The 18,666-nt window shown below is 40.8% G+C and overlaps 1 protein-coding gene across 1 annotated transcript in view; it reads right to left on the minus strand.

The window, feature by feature from the left end:
• ATG14 (autophagy related 14) overlaps positions 1-18,666 on the minus strand; it is a 39,540-nt gene that overhangs the window by 13,296 nt on the left and 7,578 nt on the right. The window contains exons 2-6 of the mRNA XM_058566980.1: positions 12,657-12,719; positions 11,465-11,507; positions 9,144-9,225; positions 4,638-4,875; positions 1,613-1,842 (exon numbers count right to left, since the gene is read on the minus strand). Coding sequence (XP_058422963.1) covers positions 1,613-1,842; positions 4,638-4,875; positions 9,144-9,225; positions 11,465-11,507; positions 12,657-12,719 — 656 coding nt within the window. The remainder of the gene's footprint in view (positions 1-1,612; positions 1,843-4,637; positions 4,876-9,143; positions 9,226-11,464; positions 11,508-12,656; positions 12,720-18,666) is intronic.

An 18,666-nucleotide genomic window follows, 5' to 3' on the forward strand; every position in this document is an offset into this window, starting at 1 on the left:
TTACTAATAAAAGGTCCATGGCCAGACATTAATGCTTCATTGTTTACGGTTTTTGCTGAGTGGAATGTAACCTAAGCAAATGGGCTTAAATAGGCCCAGCATAAATGAAATTAGAGTCTGAACTGCTTGGACCTGATAATGTAGTATTTATCAGAACAATTAATGCCCAACTTCAATGTCACCTCCTCAGAGAGGCCCCCCTGACTACCCTCTGGAAAAGCAGTCCCTTCCTCTGTAGCCCTGCCCCGTGGCAGTGCTGGTTCTGCCCAGGGCGTGCACTCAGGGTACGGGGCCTGGATCATCACCTGCTTCCCAGCCTCTCCACAGAAAGGCAAAGGGCTACGCCTGTTCTGGTGACCTCACCTGTGTATCACCAGCACCAGCACAGTGCACCACAGAAAAGCACATACTCACTCAATATCTGCTGAAGGACTAAATGAACAATCCTTCTCCACCAAAGAGAAGCTACAGGTGTGTTTTTTTGTTTTTTGTTTTTTTAAAGATTTTATTTATTTATTTATTTTCCCCCCAAAGCCCCAGGAGATAGTTGTATGTCATAGCTGCACATCCTTCTAGTTGCTGTATGTGGGATGCGGCCTCAGCATGGCCGGAGAAGTGGTGCGTCAGTGCGCGCCCGGGATCCAAACCTGGGCCGCCAGCAGCGGAGGCGCACTTAACCGCTAAGCCACGGGGCCGGCCCAGCTACAGGTGTTTTAAAGGGTTTTCCTATTAGGATATTTCAACCTCCATTTAGGACTGCTAAAACAAGCTCTTTACAAAATTACAAACTATAGAAATGGGACTCAATAGGCTAAATACACTTCTTTAAACACTGAGGTCTTTTTATACAAATAAAGCAGTATCGACCCCCAAGAGGTGAAATATCTAAAAAATATATATTTTCAGTCCATAAACTGATGGATAAACAAAATGTGGTATATCTATACAACAGAATATTTAGTCATAAAAAGAATGAAATGCTGATACACGCTACAATGTGTTTGAACCTTGAAAACATTAAGTGAAAAAAGCCAGACACAAAACACCACGTATTGTATGATCCCATTTATATGAAATGTCCAGAATAGACACATCTATAGATACAGAAAGCAGGTTAGTGGTTACCAAGGGCCAGGAGGAGGGCAGAAGAGGAAGTGACTGCTTCGTGCCCTGGAACCAGACAGAGGCGATAGCTGCAAAACACTGTGAATGTACTAAGTGCCACTGAATTGTTCACTTTAAAATGGTTCATTTTGTTATGCAAATTTTATCTCAATTAAACAATACATACAGGGCCGGCCCAGTGGCATAGCAGTTAAGTTCGTGCATTCCGCTTGGGTGGCCCGGGGTTCGCAGGTGCAGATCCTGGGCACCTACCTAGTCACTGCTCATCAGGCCATGCTGAGGCGGTGTCCCATAGAGAAGAGCTACAAATCTACAACTATGACATACAACTATGTACTGGGGCTTTGGGGAGAAAAAAAAAAAAGAGGAAGACTGGCAACAGATGTTAGTGCAGGGCCAATCTTCCTCAAAAATAAAATAAAATAAAATTCTTATTAAAAAAATACATATAATTATAAAAGTTTTCAAAGACTGTTTTGCCTCTTACCAGGCCCCTGTGTGGTTTTCTTCTCTTCCACCCAATTGTAGTAGGCAGAGTAGTCCCCGTTGTTGGGAAGGCTAATCCAAGGCCCTGTAATGCTAATGCTGGTGTCCCCATTGTGATCGTCACAGACCCATCTCCCTGACAGGTAAGTTGTCCTCCGGGCTTCAGCAAGCTTGCTCACAGTGCTGGAGGTCATGGCACTGTCATTCTCTGAAGACACATCTGCGGGATCTCTAAAAACCAGAAGATGTGTATGGATTTCAAGAGACTTGGTTTTGAAGAGCATGCAATATACTTGCCAGATTTGCAGAACATTGGAAAGATACACAGAAGGACAAGAATTTAATTGGAATACACAGATATGCAATTCTGTCAGAGATGAAAATCAAACCAGCTGTGGCACAGAAGTGCACCCCGGTGTGAGGAAGATAGATAGCACCATGGGCTAGAGCCTCAAGTATTAGCTTCTCAAACTATTTAGTCTCAAGACCCCTTTTACATTACCTTGAGCCAACCATGGCACTTCAGTATGTGGCAAAAGTACTTTCTGCATACTTCCTATTTCATCATATGGTACATTAAAAAGATGTGTATGCAAGGGTCAAGACTTAATAAACTTTAAATAAAATTAATAATTTCTACTGCTTCGTCTTGATGTGAAACTGGCTTCTTTTCAAACTGCAAGTACATGGTGGAATACAATGACTATTAATACAGTTTGGCGTCACTGCCAAAAATCTGTCGAGGTGCCAGAGGTTTTACCCACCATGGCTTTGGACCCACCAGTGCAAATGTCAACACGGTGAAAAAGGAAGATAAAGTGTTAGTATTATTATAAAAATAGTTTTGACCGCACAGACCCCCTGAGTCTCAGGGACCCGCAGAGGCCCACAGACCACACTTAGAACTGCTGGCCTAGAGAGTGGAATGCGAATGAGAAGTCCTAGCAGGTACAAACGCACAGTGGAGGGAAGAACACAGCGTGTGTGGGGAGCAAAGGCTATCAGTGCGGTTGTGTGGAGGACGCATGAGGGAAGTGCCAGGAGATGGTGCTGGAAGAGTAGGCAGGAAACAGGCAGACTGGGTAAGGCCTTCTGTGCTGCAGTGTTTAGATTTTGTTCTCTTGGCCAGTGGTTCTCAGTCCTTTTTTCCCTTTGCCACCACATGCATGTCAGATAACTCTTCCTGGGCTATCACCAAGAAGACTGGGGGTGAGGGTACTACGGCCAGTTCTAAGCTGTACCTCTATTTCTTCCTTCTCCCACTCAAGGGAGTTTGAGAAATGTTAACAAACAAGAAATCTCACTATAGGAATAACTTCAAAACTATTAGCTTAAAAAAGAATTAATGGTGTATAATAATATACACTAATATATTAAAGTTTTTCTCTGTGTTTTCTTTTCTGCGACTTTGCATTCAGCTGTCAGTCTCCTAAAATCTGTGTCTGAGTCTTTGTTTACTGTAATTTGTTTTAATGTTGATACCTTGGCCCAACAGAATTTAATCTGGCATGTTTCTTTTTTTTTCTTTTTTTTTTGTGAGGAAGATCAGCCCTGAGCTAACATCCGTGCTAATCCTCCTCTTTCTGCCGAGGAAGACTGGCTCTGAGCTAACATCTATTACCAATCTCCCTCCTTTCCTTTTTTTCCCCAAAGCCCCAGTAGACAGTTTATGTCAAAGTTGCACATCCTTCCAGTTGCTGTATGTGGGTTGTGGCCTCAGCATGGCTGGAGAAGTGGTGCGTCGGTGCGCGCCCAGTATCCGAACCCGGGCCGCCAGTAGCGGAGCACGCGCACTTAACCACTAAGCCATGGGGCCGGCCCTGGCATGTTTCTGTTTTGCCGTCTTTTTTCTCCCCAAAGGCCTAGCCAGCTGTCTTTACACCAAATTTTGGATAATCCAACTTTTCCCCACTGATCTAAAATGCCACTTTAGGATCTATTTCTGAACTTTCTATTCTGCTCTACTTTGAATCTGCCTTTTTATTTTTCTGTTTGCCACCTATTACTAATGACAAATTACTTGGTAAGAGGCAGAGAGCAGGCTTTCAAGCCAGAAGCAAGAGTCAGACCTTTAAGCTTTTAGGAAGCTAATTCTGGCAACAGACAAAAGGACAGACTCAAGTCGAGGCAGCAAAGACTAGCAGTAGTCCTAACCAGCAACAGTCCGCTGACTGTCCAACTCCAGGGAAAGGTGCTGGAAAGTGAGGGCAATGAAGAGAGACAGGAAAATCCTCACTGGAACAGCCTGACAGTGAGTGACAAAGCAAAGGAAACTCTTCAGGGACAGTTTCCAAACCCAGATGATCATTAGCATCATTTGGAGAAGTTTAAAATAAAAGAATTACGAGATGGACTGGGAGGCTGGAGGTGTGTCCTCTGGAACCTGTATTTTTCAAAAGTTCCTGAGGGACTCTGATGGACAGGCAGGGGGAACTACTGTCTTGTCCATCCCCTCGACTCCTGAGGGTATCCATGCACTACAGCCCACGACTCACTCCCAGCATCCAGTGCTTGACAGCGGCTCCTTACCAGGAAATGGCTAAGTCAACAAGTCACGCCCACCAAGTAAGAGAACCCAGCACCAGGTGTATCCTTCCATTTCAGCTCATGATTTCTCTGTGAAGTAGGCATTATTATGTCCCCATATAACAGACAAGGAAGTAAGACTTCGAGGTTTAAGGTTCAAGAACCTGCCTCACAGCATACAACTAATCAACAGTCCGACTGTGACTGCAGCCAGCATCAGCCATCAGATGGCTCTTGATCAGGAGTGTGACTCAGCATCTCATTTGGAAGCTCTGTAGAAGGACACAGCCTGGGCTGCACTTCTCCAAGGGCCACCACCCTTCACCCTGGCCACAGCCCCAACTTCGTGCAGTGTATACTGTTTGCTGAAGCAGATAAGACTTCAGTTTCATTACCAGGAAAACCAATGACCCCAGAATGACGACCAATAAACAAGGTGCTAACATATTTGAAAAACACTTGATCTTTGGAACTTGAGTCAAAACACTTGCTTACTGTACCTCACACCAGTCTTTACTTCCTCGATTGGAAAAATGACAGAGGTGAGCTCTAATATATGAGATCGCCGAAGATTTGCCAGACACTCATAATGACTTCTTAAGTCAATGGTTTTTTTTCCTACCAAGTCACCAAGTTTGCGATTGTGCCTCTGAATCTTCTCCTTTTTCTCTTGATGCCGTTGTGCTCGAGTGTTAAGCTTCTGATTCTTTTCCTTGGTTTTGAGAAGGCTTTCAGAATCTAAAGTGGATAAATCACACTCAACAATTATCTCCATAAATAGCTCCTGGGAACTGCAGAACCCCAGCCCACAAGCATTAAGTGTCTTCCTAAAATCTAAACTCAGAGAAAGCAAAACCTCAACAAAATTAACTAGATAATGTTCAGTAAGTGGAAACTGCGAGTTTAGTTCAAGTAGATATTACACATAAAGCAAAGGGGACCACCACTAAAATGACTCTAAATCTCCACTTGTAATCCTCATTAGCAAGACTCACTCAATGACTATCAAGTTAAAATTTAGCAGAGTACCTGACTTTCTTACGGTAAACACCGAAGAATGGCCATGTTGGGCAGAAAAGAGATCTAATTCAAGTTCAAAAAACTTACTGGCTACCTGATTTTCCTAAGAAACCTTTCAAGTGTGCCTTGGGTTACATTCAGAGACCAAGGGTTAATCTCACAGCAGGTGGTCATGCAGCAGAGAACTAGACCAAGAGCTCTGAAAAGTTACAATGGAATGCAGCAGCCCCCAGGGGATGGGAGCACCTATCCGATGAGCACTTCTCACACACCAGCATTTTAGGCACTGCAAGAGCAAGAAAAGCATTGCCACACAACCAAGAAAGGAGACAGACACTCATCCTGTCTGATTTCTGTCCTTCTTGTGGAGCTCGTTCAGGTTCTGGATCCCAAGACCTACTAGGGTTGTTAGGTTGTAGCTAAACTTTGCTAGGGTAGCAAAAACAAGTAGTAAAATCTCAGACAGACACCTAGGAAAAACTTAGGAGGTTCAAACAAGTTCAAAATCAAGCTCATTATTTTTCCAGGAAAGCTTCCTCGTGATATATTTTGTTTTTGTTTTTTTTGGCTGAGGAAGAGTCACCCTGAGCTAACATCTGTTGCCAATCTTCCTCTTTTCGCTTGAGCAAGATTAGCTCTGAGCCAACATCTGCGCCAACCTTCCTCTATTTTGAATGTGGGTTGCCACCACAGCATGGCCGCCAATGAGTGGTGTAGGTCCTTGCCAGGGAACCAAACCCAGGCCGCCGAAGTGGAGCATGCCGTACTTAACCACTAGGCCATGGGGCCAGCCTCACCTGTTGATACACTTTAAGCTAGGTTCCCTACTTCACGATTATTTTTGACCTGTCCAGTGCCTAAATCAATCTCCTGATAGTCAATTCCATGAGCTGTCCTACAGTTCTTTATATCTAGGGCTTTCTTCTCACTCCCACTATCACAATCCTAGTTAATTCTCACCAAAACTCTGCCTATCTCCAGCTTGGCTCCACTCCATGCCTTCACATCCTCTTTCACTCCTTCAGTCTTCATAAACTATAGCCAATGCTCAGCGGTTCTCCACTGCCAATCAAATACAGACCAAACTCCTCAGTCTCAAGGCCACCCTGGAACTGGTATATATTGCACAGTTCCCTCTGCACAGCCTGCACGCCAGCCTCACTCAATTACTAGATGCTTCAAATCCTTTCCACAAGGTGGAACTACTTAAATAAATCTGTGTGTGGATGGATGAATGCTGAACCAGTTATTATTCCCTAAACACTCATCCCCATCTTGTTCTTCAAATCAACGTCTCTCTAGGAGTGCTATTTGCTCCTATTCTCCAAACACTCCAACTATGCTCAGTCAGCAAAACCCCCCTTCATAAACACTCCCTAGACCTCTTGCTCCTCGGAACTCTATGGTAATGTGTACACCCAACCTATGGCTCGCAGCTTAGTTCCTTATACCAGGTCCAACCAAAGCCCTGTTGTCTCCCGACTAAAATATAACAAGCATGTAATAAGTCATCCTCTTTGACTGAGGACCACCGAACCCAGGTATTTCATTGCAGACATAAGGTTTCTTATAGTTTTATTTCTCCTTAGATGCATCTCTTTACCATTCCTGCTTAATGTGAATGTCCTGAAGGTTAAGTCTCTCGTTTCATCACACACTTACTTTCTGGCAAGCTCATTCATTTTCACGATCTCTACTGAGCCCTTTGCAAGCGCCCAAGTGAATCTCTCTAGCCATGGCCCTAGGTCACATGGTGGTCAGGTTCTCTGAGGACAGTTTCCAATTTAATATCATGACCCCTCATAGAGGCAGGAAATCATCAGTCGCCCAATCTGCACTAGTGCAGACTCAGCACACAGAGTTTAGTTTGTCCTTCTCTCCACCCATCTCCCCCTAAACATGAAAATACACTGATGTCATTTCTGTAACCTACTCTTGCTTGTTTGGGTAAGTAACTGCAGCACAGATCAGCTCAACCCTGAATCCAACTTCCCCAGCTATGCTGTATAATATATCTGTATTATTCTGTATCATGACATCTTAAGTCCAAAGAGTCTGGAGAAATATTCATCAAGCTCTACAGTTTATAATTTAGGCCCTTTTCTGAATATGTGATATTTCAACAACAAAGTTAAAAAAAGAAGAAAGACTATTTATGGGTAGGAGGCTCTTAATCTGTGGACCTGAGTCCATGCATAGCTTCTGGAATCCATTAATTCTCTTAAAATGGTTTGCAAAATTTTGTGAGTCTAGTCTAGAGGGTAGCAACGAGATTGCATTTTTATGTTCTAAAGAGCAGTGGTTCCCAACCCCAGCAGGTCATGAGAACCACCCAGAGCAGGGCTACTCAAAGTGTGGCCTATGGATCCGGGCCATCTGCAAACTTTTACCCGTCAGACAAGAGGAGGACAGAAATACAGAGTAAGTTGAGAAACTTTTTTCTGTGACATGGTAATTTGATATTGCCAGGACGTCCAAGTATGCAATCATTTTTCTAGTAATAAATTTTATTGTATTCTATAAAAGTATCAGTATCAGTTTATGACAGACTGGAAATTAAAGAGAAAAAACTGGTCTTTTACTACAGACAGTTTAAGAACCACTGACCCAGTCTCCACGCGTGAGATTTTAATTTCCTACATCCAGGGTGGGTCCCAGGATTTGCTCTAGATTTCAAAAAGCTCACCAGGGGACTCTCACGATTTGCCAGGGATGGAAACCACCATTATAGGGTCCACTACTTTAGGACCATATCTTTTATTTGCTGTGGTTGTTGCTTTTGTTTTTTGGGGTTAGGAATCTGTTAAAAAGAGCTGGTCAAAGTTATAAACTTGCATATCAGAGAAACTGCAGGCTCAGTCAATCCAGCCATTTCCTGAGGCTCACAGATGACTGGTGGCAACCCCCGGGGGGAACACAGGGGGATGGGGAGACAGGGCAGGCACACCAATGCGCAGTCACGAGTCCCGACACTGCCTGAAGCAGAGCCTCTGCAGGACACAGGCGACGCTCGGCGGATAATCGGCTCTCTAGCTCTGAGCGCCTCCTCACGTGCTGCCCTGCTCCTTTAGCGTATTAATCCTGTGAAACTTCACGTGAGCACTTGATTAGGACAACCATCTTCAAAGGAAGCTTTTACATCCACTATAAAATACTTGCTTCTGAAAGCAATGAGTACGCAAGAAAGGGATTCACAAAGTATGATGGTGACTCATTCTGAACTTTAAACATTGATCTTCAGAAATACATAGAATATTTCTAAGGATACAGGATTTCTAAGAGGACTCAAATTTTGACAACCACCTATGATAAAGTATGAATTGTACAAATATAATGTAAGATATAATACAGATTAAAATACGTATAAAACTCACTAGGGGAGAAAAAGCCAATATTCTTTTTTTGTTTTTTTTGTGAGGAAGACCAGCCCTGAGTTAACATCCGATGCCAATCCTCCTCTTTTGTTTTTTTTGCTGAGGAAGATTGGCCCTGGGCTAACATCCGTGCCCATCTTCCTCCACTTTATATGGGACACTGCCACAGCGGTGCTTGACAAGTGGTGCGTCGGTGCGCGACCGGGATCCGAACCTGCGAACCCCGGGCCGCCAAAGCGGAGTGCGTGCACTTAACCGCTGCACCACCGGACAGGCCCAAAAGCCAATATTCTTTACTTCTGAAACGAACTAATAACTATTGTTAAGTAAGTACCAGGTTAGATGCTGAGCTTCCTGTTAGCTAAAGCAGATGGGAAACATCCATTCCCTAACTTTTTTAATTGAGTGAGGGTAGCAGATTATTTACAGGTTTTTACATAAAAATTCCTGATACAAACATTTTACAAGGAGAGGAAGGCAAGCAGTCAGCTTTTCCAGGTTGCTGTTGCCTCCCACCCCTCCTCTTGCTCTTTCCTCTCTCTAGTTATCAATCCCACGAAATGCCACACGAGCCCTTTATTAGGGCAGGAGAGTGGGCGGCAAATTACTTACTTTTCTTCATTTCTTCATTTCCTTTACATATTGTTTGTTTCAGCTGCTCAATCCTCATCTTGCAGGACATTATTTTCCATCTCTTAAAAAACGTACGCAATAAATATCAGAAACGGTGGTCTCTTATGATTAATATGATTATCCACCTGGTATCACTACTTATTTTCAGGTATATCTTAGAAAACATAATGAAGAAAAAACCAATATAATTATATTTATTATGGCTTTGTAACTATGGTAGATTACAAAAAGGAAAAAATGCTATTCTGGTTCAGTGCAGAAGTTCCTAGGAAATTAAGAGAGAAAGAGAAATCCACATAGTTGTTTTATTATATGTGTTAATTAGCACAGAGAAAAATGTTGAAGGGATATTCTCTCAACATGCTCTGTCAAATATATAGCTATGGTCACATGCGGCTGTTAAAAGTCAATTAAAATTACATAAAATAAAAAAATCCAGTTCCTTACTCACACGACCCACATGTCAAGTGTTTAACACCATATGTGGCTAATGGCTACCACATTGGTCAGTGTAGACAGAGAACATTTGCATCATCACAGAAAGTCCTACAGACGCACCGCTCTAGACTCTCAGTGCTAGATATGGAGGAGACCATCAACATCACTGTATTATCTCACTGATACAATAAGCAAATATTACTCACAACATAATAAAAACTGCAATAAAACAGAAGTTTAAAAAAAAAAGTACATAACTCACGTAAGATTTCTGGAAAAGCCTGATAAAATTATATGAAACGTGAAATTGCCTCTTTACATTACTGGGGTTTAGGTACAGCTTCCCCCAAGGTGAATAAAGGATCAGTAAAAATGTGACCTAGTAGTAGTTAGTTAAAAAGTATGATTATCTATTCTTTAATGCCGCCATAAATATGGACAATCAAAAGCTTAAACAATGTTCAAATATTTATGGTGTTTAACACTTGTCTAAGTTGTCTGATGGTACGAGATAGCAGATTACAGAGATGTTCTGGTGGGTGAAACTCCAGCCTCTCCAGGGGAGTTGAGAGAGACATTCATGGAGACTGATGGGTTCAGGAATGAACTGCAATGAGACATCTTCACTTTCAAAAGGTATTAGTCTTTAAGAATCAATGTTGAAGTTTTTGAAAGAAAAACTAGAAAATAATACACGGAATTGAGAAAAATGGGGATGAGATTCTTCATAAATAGCCTTTTATGCTCTTTTTCCATACAACATGTTTTGTTTCTATAACATTCAGAGCATGAGGAGAATTCACTTATATCACATATACTCTGTAAGTATTATTTAAAAATTATGAATGATGTTTATTATTGTAAGAAAAATTACACACCACAGAAGAGAAAAAAGTGTTAGCCTGACTCCTTCCCATTCGTCAGGGGTAATCTCAATTAAAGTTTGATGTGCATCTTTTCAGATTTTTTAGGGTATATTTATATTTAAAATACATTCTTACACAAATGAAATCATACTTTACTGTAGCCTACTTTTTGTTTTTCGTTAAAAAATATATTTTGGACATCACTCCACATCAATACATGTAGATTAACCACATTCTCTTTAACAGCTACACAGCATCATAATTATTTACCTCATCCTGCCTGATGACTATTTACATTATTTACATATTAACTTCACTACCATGCTGCAGACAACCAGCTTCTTTGCCCATAAATCTCTGCATTAACCTGCATTTTCTTAGGAGAAAAACTGCCAGATATGCCACATGTGCGTTAAAAAAAAACCCAACAAACCACCACCAAGTTATCCCCCAAACAATATGTCAGTGTATACTCCCACCAACAGCAAAAGTGCTATAAATCAAACTCCTTATTTTCATATGTTGTACTCATTTTTTTCCTAGTTTATGTTCATTTTGCGCAGCATCTTAAACATACAGAACTTTTAAACTCTATGGCTTATAAAGGTCTGCTAACTCCAGATTACATAAATACCCATTTCTTTAAAAATATTTTTATGAATTTACTTTTCACATTTAATTATTAATCCATTTAGAGTGTGTGTTTATGAGTAAATAAACACACAAAGGATAGCCCATTGTTCTTTTATTTCTATGTTAATACCAGACTTCATAATTAGCCTTTATGATGGTTCCGTAATTAATTGCCAATACCCTGTTTTTCAGATCTAGATGAAATATTTGAGAAGCCCACACTACAAATATATTCAAATGGAGGAGTGCCAAAAAATGATCAAAAACAAATTTAAATTCAAAATGATTTTTTAAGCTCTACCAACTTAAAAACATGTAATCTCTAGCACAAAGAACATTATTTAAGTTCTTCTTATAGCTTACCAACTGATCTGCTATCCATTTTCCTTCCAGAGCTTTTAACACTCTGTATGGAGAAGAGACATAGAAAATAGGCTCTTAAAATAAGTTTGTGAGGCTCAAAAACAAAATATCAACAACTTCTTAAAAAGTTCTTAGAAATGGCTCCAAATACCAAAGTGGGACTTAAGCATTTAAAAATGTTTTCCAAATTTCCTGTTCTCTACACCTTTTTTCTCACCTCCTTCCTTTTGCAGTTTTAATACTGCCCAGAGCCTTTCTATAAACCTTCACAATAAACTTCCTTAACAGCTGGCCTTGGAGCCTTTGTCCTCAGTCATAATCAATATCTTCATCAGTCACAATTAATAATAACAACAGTTACAAGAGAATTCATGATCTAAAATGCTATGATCGGTTTCCAAAGAAATGGCACAAGCCAGCATCTGCAAAAATTTGTTCTACGGAATAAAGTGCTCTATGGGTAAAAACAAAAGTTTATGTGATCGCGTAAGTTACAGAAATGACTGAGCTAAATAATAAATAAATCTAAGCAGGTTTCTTTAACGAAGGGCATCTCAGAAGATTTAATCTGCTCAAATGTGTTCATCAGACCTGGGGGGTGTCTGGAGAACAGTGACTGTGTCAGTTTGGGACAGAAAGTTCTATAGGACAATTCTTAAATCCAGAGGGTGACAGATTCATCAGAGATGCTTGTTAATACCTCAGATTCCTGGGCCTCCCCCCAGACCTGCTGAAACAGAATATCTGGGGATAGGATTCCAAGAATCTGCATTTTTAACCATTACCTCACAGTTAATGAATTCTGATGTAGATAATCTGCAGACCACACTTTGCAAAACACTGATACAGAAGAGAGGTAAACGGAGGCAGGGATGTCCTATAGAAGCCACCACCACTAATTCAAGCCCAATATGCCCACTGTCCTGGGCCCATTTGCCACACACCAATTATCAGGGCCAGGAGTTTGATCCATCCATCCTGTCACTGAGTACCTACTGTCTACCAGGCACTGGGTCTGATCCCAATATTTTCTAGAAACCTGATACCCTTTCCTATTTTGCTTCTCCCAGATGCACCGCTCTTTGAGACTGTATCCTAAATTCATTAAGGTAGCAATCCATATATCTACATATCATAGCACTGAATTAAACCATGTGGTAACCACAAATTAAAAAGCAAAATGAAAACTCACTCTTTTTGAAATTCTTCTTGCTTGTTCTTAAGTTGGTTTAACCTTTCCTTCTTGTCTATAAACCTATAAGAAAAAAAATCAATGTTTTATTTAAATGTTCATTTTTTTCAGTTCAACGAGATTATGCAAGTTCCTGCGAGTCAATCACTTCTGGAGACTCATCTGGAAATGTCGCTGTCCTGAAAGTAAATATACATCTTCTCAATGGGAGGCACACAGCTGATTACCATCTGGTTATTTCAAAACTAAGTTCAAATTCTCAGCTTTAAAATTCTTTCATGAGCTTATAAAATATGTCTATAGGCTTTTCCCCGCTAAGTTAAATTATCTTCCAAAACATGCACATCAGAGCACTAAAGCGAATTTGAATTCAAGGAAATTGAGGCTTCTCTTCTGAAAATAATTTTAATTAACTCAATTTAATCCAGCTCACACCTATAAATTGGTTCCTTATAATTTTTAAAGTACACTTTTTTTTTCCTCACTAATTTTATTACTAGTCATTACGGGTGTTAGTTACTTAGTAAAAGTTATCAGAAGGAAGGGATATCACATTGCAGTTCGTTTTCAGTTTGTCAGTCTTCTACCTGTATTTCCTTATTATTTTCTTACCACGATTTTATTTAAGGTTTAGTTTTCCTTTTTTTTTTTTTTTGCAGCTTAAGGTAGAAACTTAGATCATCAATTTTAAGCCTCTCTCTTTTTTTTCTTTTTAATTTTTTGTGAAGAAGACTGGCTCTGAGCTAACATCCATTGCTACTCCTCCTCTTTTTGCTGAGGAAGATTAGCCCTGAGCTAACATCTGTGCCCATCTTCCTCTCCTTTGTATGCAGGACGCCGCTACAGCATGGCTTGATGAGCGGTGAGTAGGTCTGCACCCGGGATCCAAACCTGCGAACCCCAGGCCGCCAAAGCAGAGCATGCGAACTTAACCACTATGCCACCGGGCCAGCCCCAAAGCCTCTCTCTTTTAAATATAACCATATAAAGTTATAAATTTCCCCCTAAGTATTGCTTTAGCTAAACCTTAAAATTTTTGATGTGGTGTATTTTTTTTGTGTGTGTGTGAGAGGAGATCAGCCCTGTGCTAACATCTGCCAATCCTCCTCTTTTTTTGCTGAGGAAGACTGGCCTTGGGCTAACACCTGTGTCCATCTTCCTCCACTTTATATGGGACGCCGCCACAGCATGGGTCGCCAAGCAGTGCATTGATGCACACCCGGGATCCGAACTGGCGAACCCTGGGCCGCTGCAGCAGAGCATGCGCACTTAACCGCTTGTGTCACCGGGACGGCCCGACGTGGTGTATTTTCATTACCATTTAGTTTGAAATGTCTAATTTTCCATAAAATTTCTTCTTTGACCCATAAGTTATTTAAAAGAGCATTGTTTCATTTCCAGATATATGGGCTTTTCTAGGTAACTTACTGTTATTGTTTTCTCCTTTAATTCTGATGTGGTCACAGAATTTTCTATGAGATTTCAGTCTTTTGATTTGAGACCGCCTTATGGCCTTGCATACGGTGTGCCTTGGTGAAAAGTTCCACATGCGCTTAAAGAGTGTGTATTCTATAGCTGTTGGGTACAGTGTTCTATAAATGTCAACTAGCTGTAGCTGGCTAACAGTGTCATTCAGATCTAGATCTATGCTGTTCAATATGGTAGCCATCAGTCACATGTGGCTACTGAGTACTTAAAATGTGGCTTGTTGCTTAATAAGAATTTGAGTAAAAAAAAAATTGTATGACTAACATCATGCAACTGATTTTGAAATGAGCTAACAGTGGCTCACTAACTATTTTCAAGGAAACAACGATAATGCCACATGCTACAGTACATGATATGGGGTCCAAGATTAGACTTTTGGCTGTCTCCTGAATTCCCAGCCTAAATGAAAACAATTTAACAGCCCTAAAAACCTCTTCCTTAAATTAAGATGATCCAGACATAGAAGTCTCTCTAAAGTACTATTTCTATAACCCCACGTTTGAAACATCCCCAAAGGCATCTACTTCTAAACAGAAGGGATAAAATGGTCTAATTGTGATGCTACCATTTAACAATCAGTCGCTGAAAATGTACAATATATATTAAACAAAAAAGAACATCAGGCAATATTATATATGACATAATTATATACTTACAACATGATTAAATTAAAATTAAATGAAAAACTCGGTTCCTCAGCTGCACTAACCACATTTGAATAGCCGCATAAGGGCAGCTACCTTACTGGACAGCGCAGATACAGAACATCACTGCAGAAAGTTCTACTGGGTAGCACTGCAATGGCTAGTAAGGTGGTAACTGCATGAAACAATATTAGAAAACTCAGGAACTAATGTGAAATGTAGACAAACCCATAGGTTCATCAATTAATTTATTAGGCATTTACTGTGTGCCTGTAACTTACAATAAAGCATCTTCCAGAACATTAAGAAATCTAATTATATATGCTTCTGCAGCTGACTGTCTATTCTTGGACATATTACTGAACTGTTACATGCTTCCATTTCCTTGTAACAAAAACGAGAAACTAATACGGTATTTACTTCTACCTCACTGAGGCAATGTGGTGACTCATGTTCTGATAACCTGAAGGAGATGACAAACTCACAAGACTCATCAAACAGTGCAAACAAAGGACAGGGAGGATAAAATCTTGCTTTTAGAGGCAATAAAAGTCCTCCTTCCAGATCTGTCATAAAAATGCCACTTTGCACTGAAACAAATTGGGATCACAAACAACTCTGTCCAGCTTAATATCGAGCTGGCTGATTCTCCTGGGCTTTGCTAAAAAAACAATCAAAACATACACACACAGATGACAGCAGAAGATAACAATTCCTACTGTATCCAACACTTCATGAATATTGTTCTTCTTCATGAAAGAGGTTAAAATAGGTGGTGTTAACAAACCTAACTAGCAGACGACATCAAGGAACGTGGCTGGGTCAGCGTTTCAGCTGCTCATCAGCACACTCATCCGTTCTCTGCATTCTCCACCCCACCGACACCAGCTCAACACAAGGCTGACGTGAGGGAAGCCATATTGTAGAAAAGAAACCATTCTGTAACTGATGAATGATCTCTAACTAATGCAGCTGGATATGCACCCTCCAGGGTATGCTCTGTAGATTTTACGACCCTTGCAATAAGACAATAACTTTGTTCTTTTGAGTTCCTTAGGAATGTGATGACCCCCAGACAGAGTTTATCTGGTGTGGCCACTCCCACTCTGTAACACCAGAGGGTCAACATTCCTAACCCCCTTACCTGTAGCCCACTGGCCTATATAACTGCTTCAAGATTCTGCACCCCCCTTAAGATGGTTCTTTCGGACATTAGTTGGCCATCTTCCCTCTTGCTAGCAAGCTGTAATAAAATGCCCTTTCTCTGCCACCATCTTGCCTCTTGACAATTGGCTTTTGTCTCACGGCGAGCAGGTCGTGCCCTTTGTGTGATACCACCACCACTCAAGGACATAGATTAAAAATTCATTCCACAGTTCTGTGCTTTCTCAACATGGTTTCCAAGAAGTGGAAAGATTAATAGACAGTCATCATATTCAAACTAGACTTAATGATACATATTTTACCTTAAAAAAAAGGAAGAGAGAAGGACTATTTTATGTACTGTCTTTCAAGTTGGGTTTATTACATAAGATATCTTGTATCTTTTTCCATGTCAGAACCTATCAATTATCCCATTCTTTTTAATAGGTACAAAGAATTTCACTGAATGGACATCATGCAATTTACTTATTGATGAACTCCTATCGATGAACATTGCCATCACTTCCAAACTTTCACTATTATCAGTAATGCTATAAATGAATATCCTAGTGCATAAATCTTTACAAGCTTTTAGGTTTCTCTATGAGAAATTCCTATAAATAAAATAAACTGCTGGATCAAATATTTACATGCAAAATTCTGGCAGTTATCTTTAAATTTCCTCTGAATCACTTCATATATTTTACAACCCTGCCAACAGGGAGTAACAGAATCTGTTTTCTCACCCTCTCCCCAAACACTGCACATTTGTTTCTAGTCTTTGCTAACCTATTGGCTTCCTACCCCTTCCTCCCAGACAGTCCATAATGCACGCATTTGCCTTTCTTTAGCTCATTATTAGAAATGTAAATGTCCTTTCCTATCTCACTGGCTACTTTTTTTTCTTATTCACCTATGTCTTTTGTTCATTTTTCTATAGTTTTTTTTTTCCTTTAAAGGTTATTTATTAGGGAAATGAGCCATTTTTCTTTCATACATCTTCAAATTATTTTTTCTCAATCTGCTTTCTGACTACTTATGTTTCTGCTCTACAAAATTTTCCAAACTTTTATGCAGACATTTATCAATTATTTTGTTGTTTAATGACTCTAGTTTCATGTTGTTTTCTGAAAGGAATCGGCCAGTGAGCCTGTACCATGCACCATGGCTTTTACGACATATTTCTATTTTCTCTCACAATTTAAAAATGCCTACTATATTATTTACCAGATTTCTCCATACTTATATTGTTTACTTTCCCTAAAAAGTACTCCTTTAGATTGACTTTCAAACAGTCCCCCTGAGATACAGACTGATGAGAACAAGGAGTAGGTGGTCACACAGCACCTGGGTGGTACAAGAGATGGCACATAGCCCAGCTCAGGCTTCAGAGGGAGCTTTCCGGGAGTCATGCCTGTCTGGGATGAGACTTGAGGATGGGTTAGAGTTGGCCCTGTTAAGCAAAGGAAGGCATTATAGGCAGACGAAATTCTGCTATTTCACAAGGTAAAAAGTTAATTTGTCCTGCACCAAAGCATTTCAACACACACCAAGTGGGATAACAGGGATAGGAGAGTGTTGCTAATGAGGTATCGGTTAAGAGTGTGAGCCTCATCACGCCATGCTGTGCCACGGCCACAGACAATCATGGACAACCAAGTGGATCTATCCACAGGTGGGACCATTCACACAAATCTGTGCCATACTGAGACAGGAACCAGCCCAACGAGACAGGGTCACCTGCAAAGCCCCCGGCCTAACAAGATAAGGCCCCTAACCAATTGGCAAGCTAAGAAAATCAGATAGAGACCACCAACACCCACATCCCACAGCCTCCAGACTTTCCTGGGCTTACGCATGCGCCCTAGCACCCAGGAGTCCACTGAAGGTGACCCTAGCCCCACTAGCATAGTAAAAAGCACACCCAGGGGTAGAGAGCTAGCATGCTAAGGACAGATGCCTCGCGTGTAACAGCACACTACACGACAGCACAAGCCCAAGCCCAAGCACAACCCCACCTCTACATGTCATGACAAGGCACTCCTCCCCAGCCCTCGCCTAAGAAAAGCTCCACAGTCCCTAGAAATCAGGCAGTGAGGCTTCTCAAGCAAGTAAGTGAGAGCACAGGGAAAGAGAGCACAGCAAGCTCCCTTACTTAAGTAGAGATGGTTAAAGAACTAAACATTTTTTTTTTTGATGTATGACGTTTTTATTTTTTAATCCATTTTGTCAATCTCTAGCTTTTTAAAAGGAGTGTTTAATGCATTCATGTTTAAAGTAATCACATACAAGGAATGATTTATTCCTGTTTTGGTACTTGATTTTGATATGACTTATCTTTTATTTATTTATTTTTTTTTGTGAGGAAGAGCAGCCCTGAGCTAACATCCAGGCTAATCCTCCTCTTTTTGCTGAGGAAGACCGGCTCTGAGCTAACATCTATTGCCAATCCTCCTCCTTTTTTTTTTCCCCCAAAGCCTCAGTAGATAGTCGTATGTCATAGATGCACATCCTTCTAGTTGCTGTATGTGGGATGCGGCCTCAGCATGGCCGGAGAAGCAGTGCGTCAGTGTGCACCCGGGATCCAAACCCTGGCCACCAGCAGTGGAGTGCACGCACTCAACCATCAAGGCATGGGGCCGGCCCATGACTTATCTTTTCTGTTCCCTGATTCCTACATTTTGTCCTTCATTTTTTATTGTGATAAAAATATACATGACACATAAAATTTACAC

Source organism: Diceros bicornis, chromosome 24 (assembly GCF_020826845.1).
Source record: "Diceros bicornis minor isolate mBicDic1 chromosome 24, mDicBic1.mat.cur, whole genome shotgun sequence".
NCBI lineage: Eukaryota > Metazoa > Chordata > Mammalia > Perissodactyla > Rhinocerotidae > Diceros > Diceros bicornis.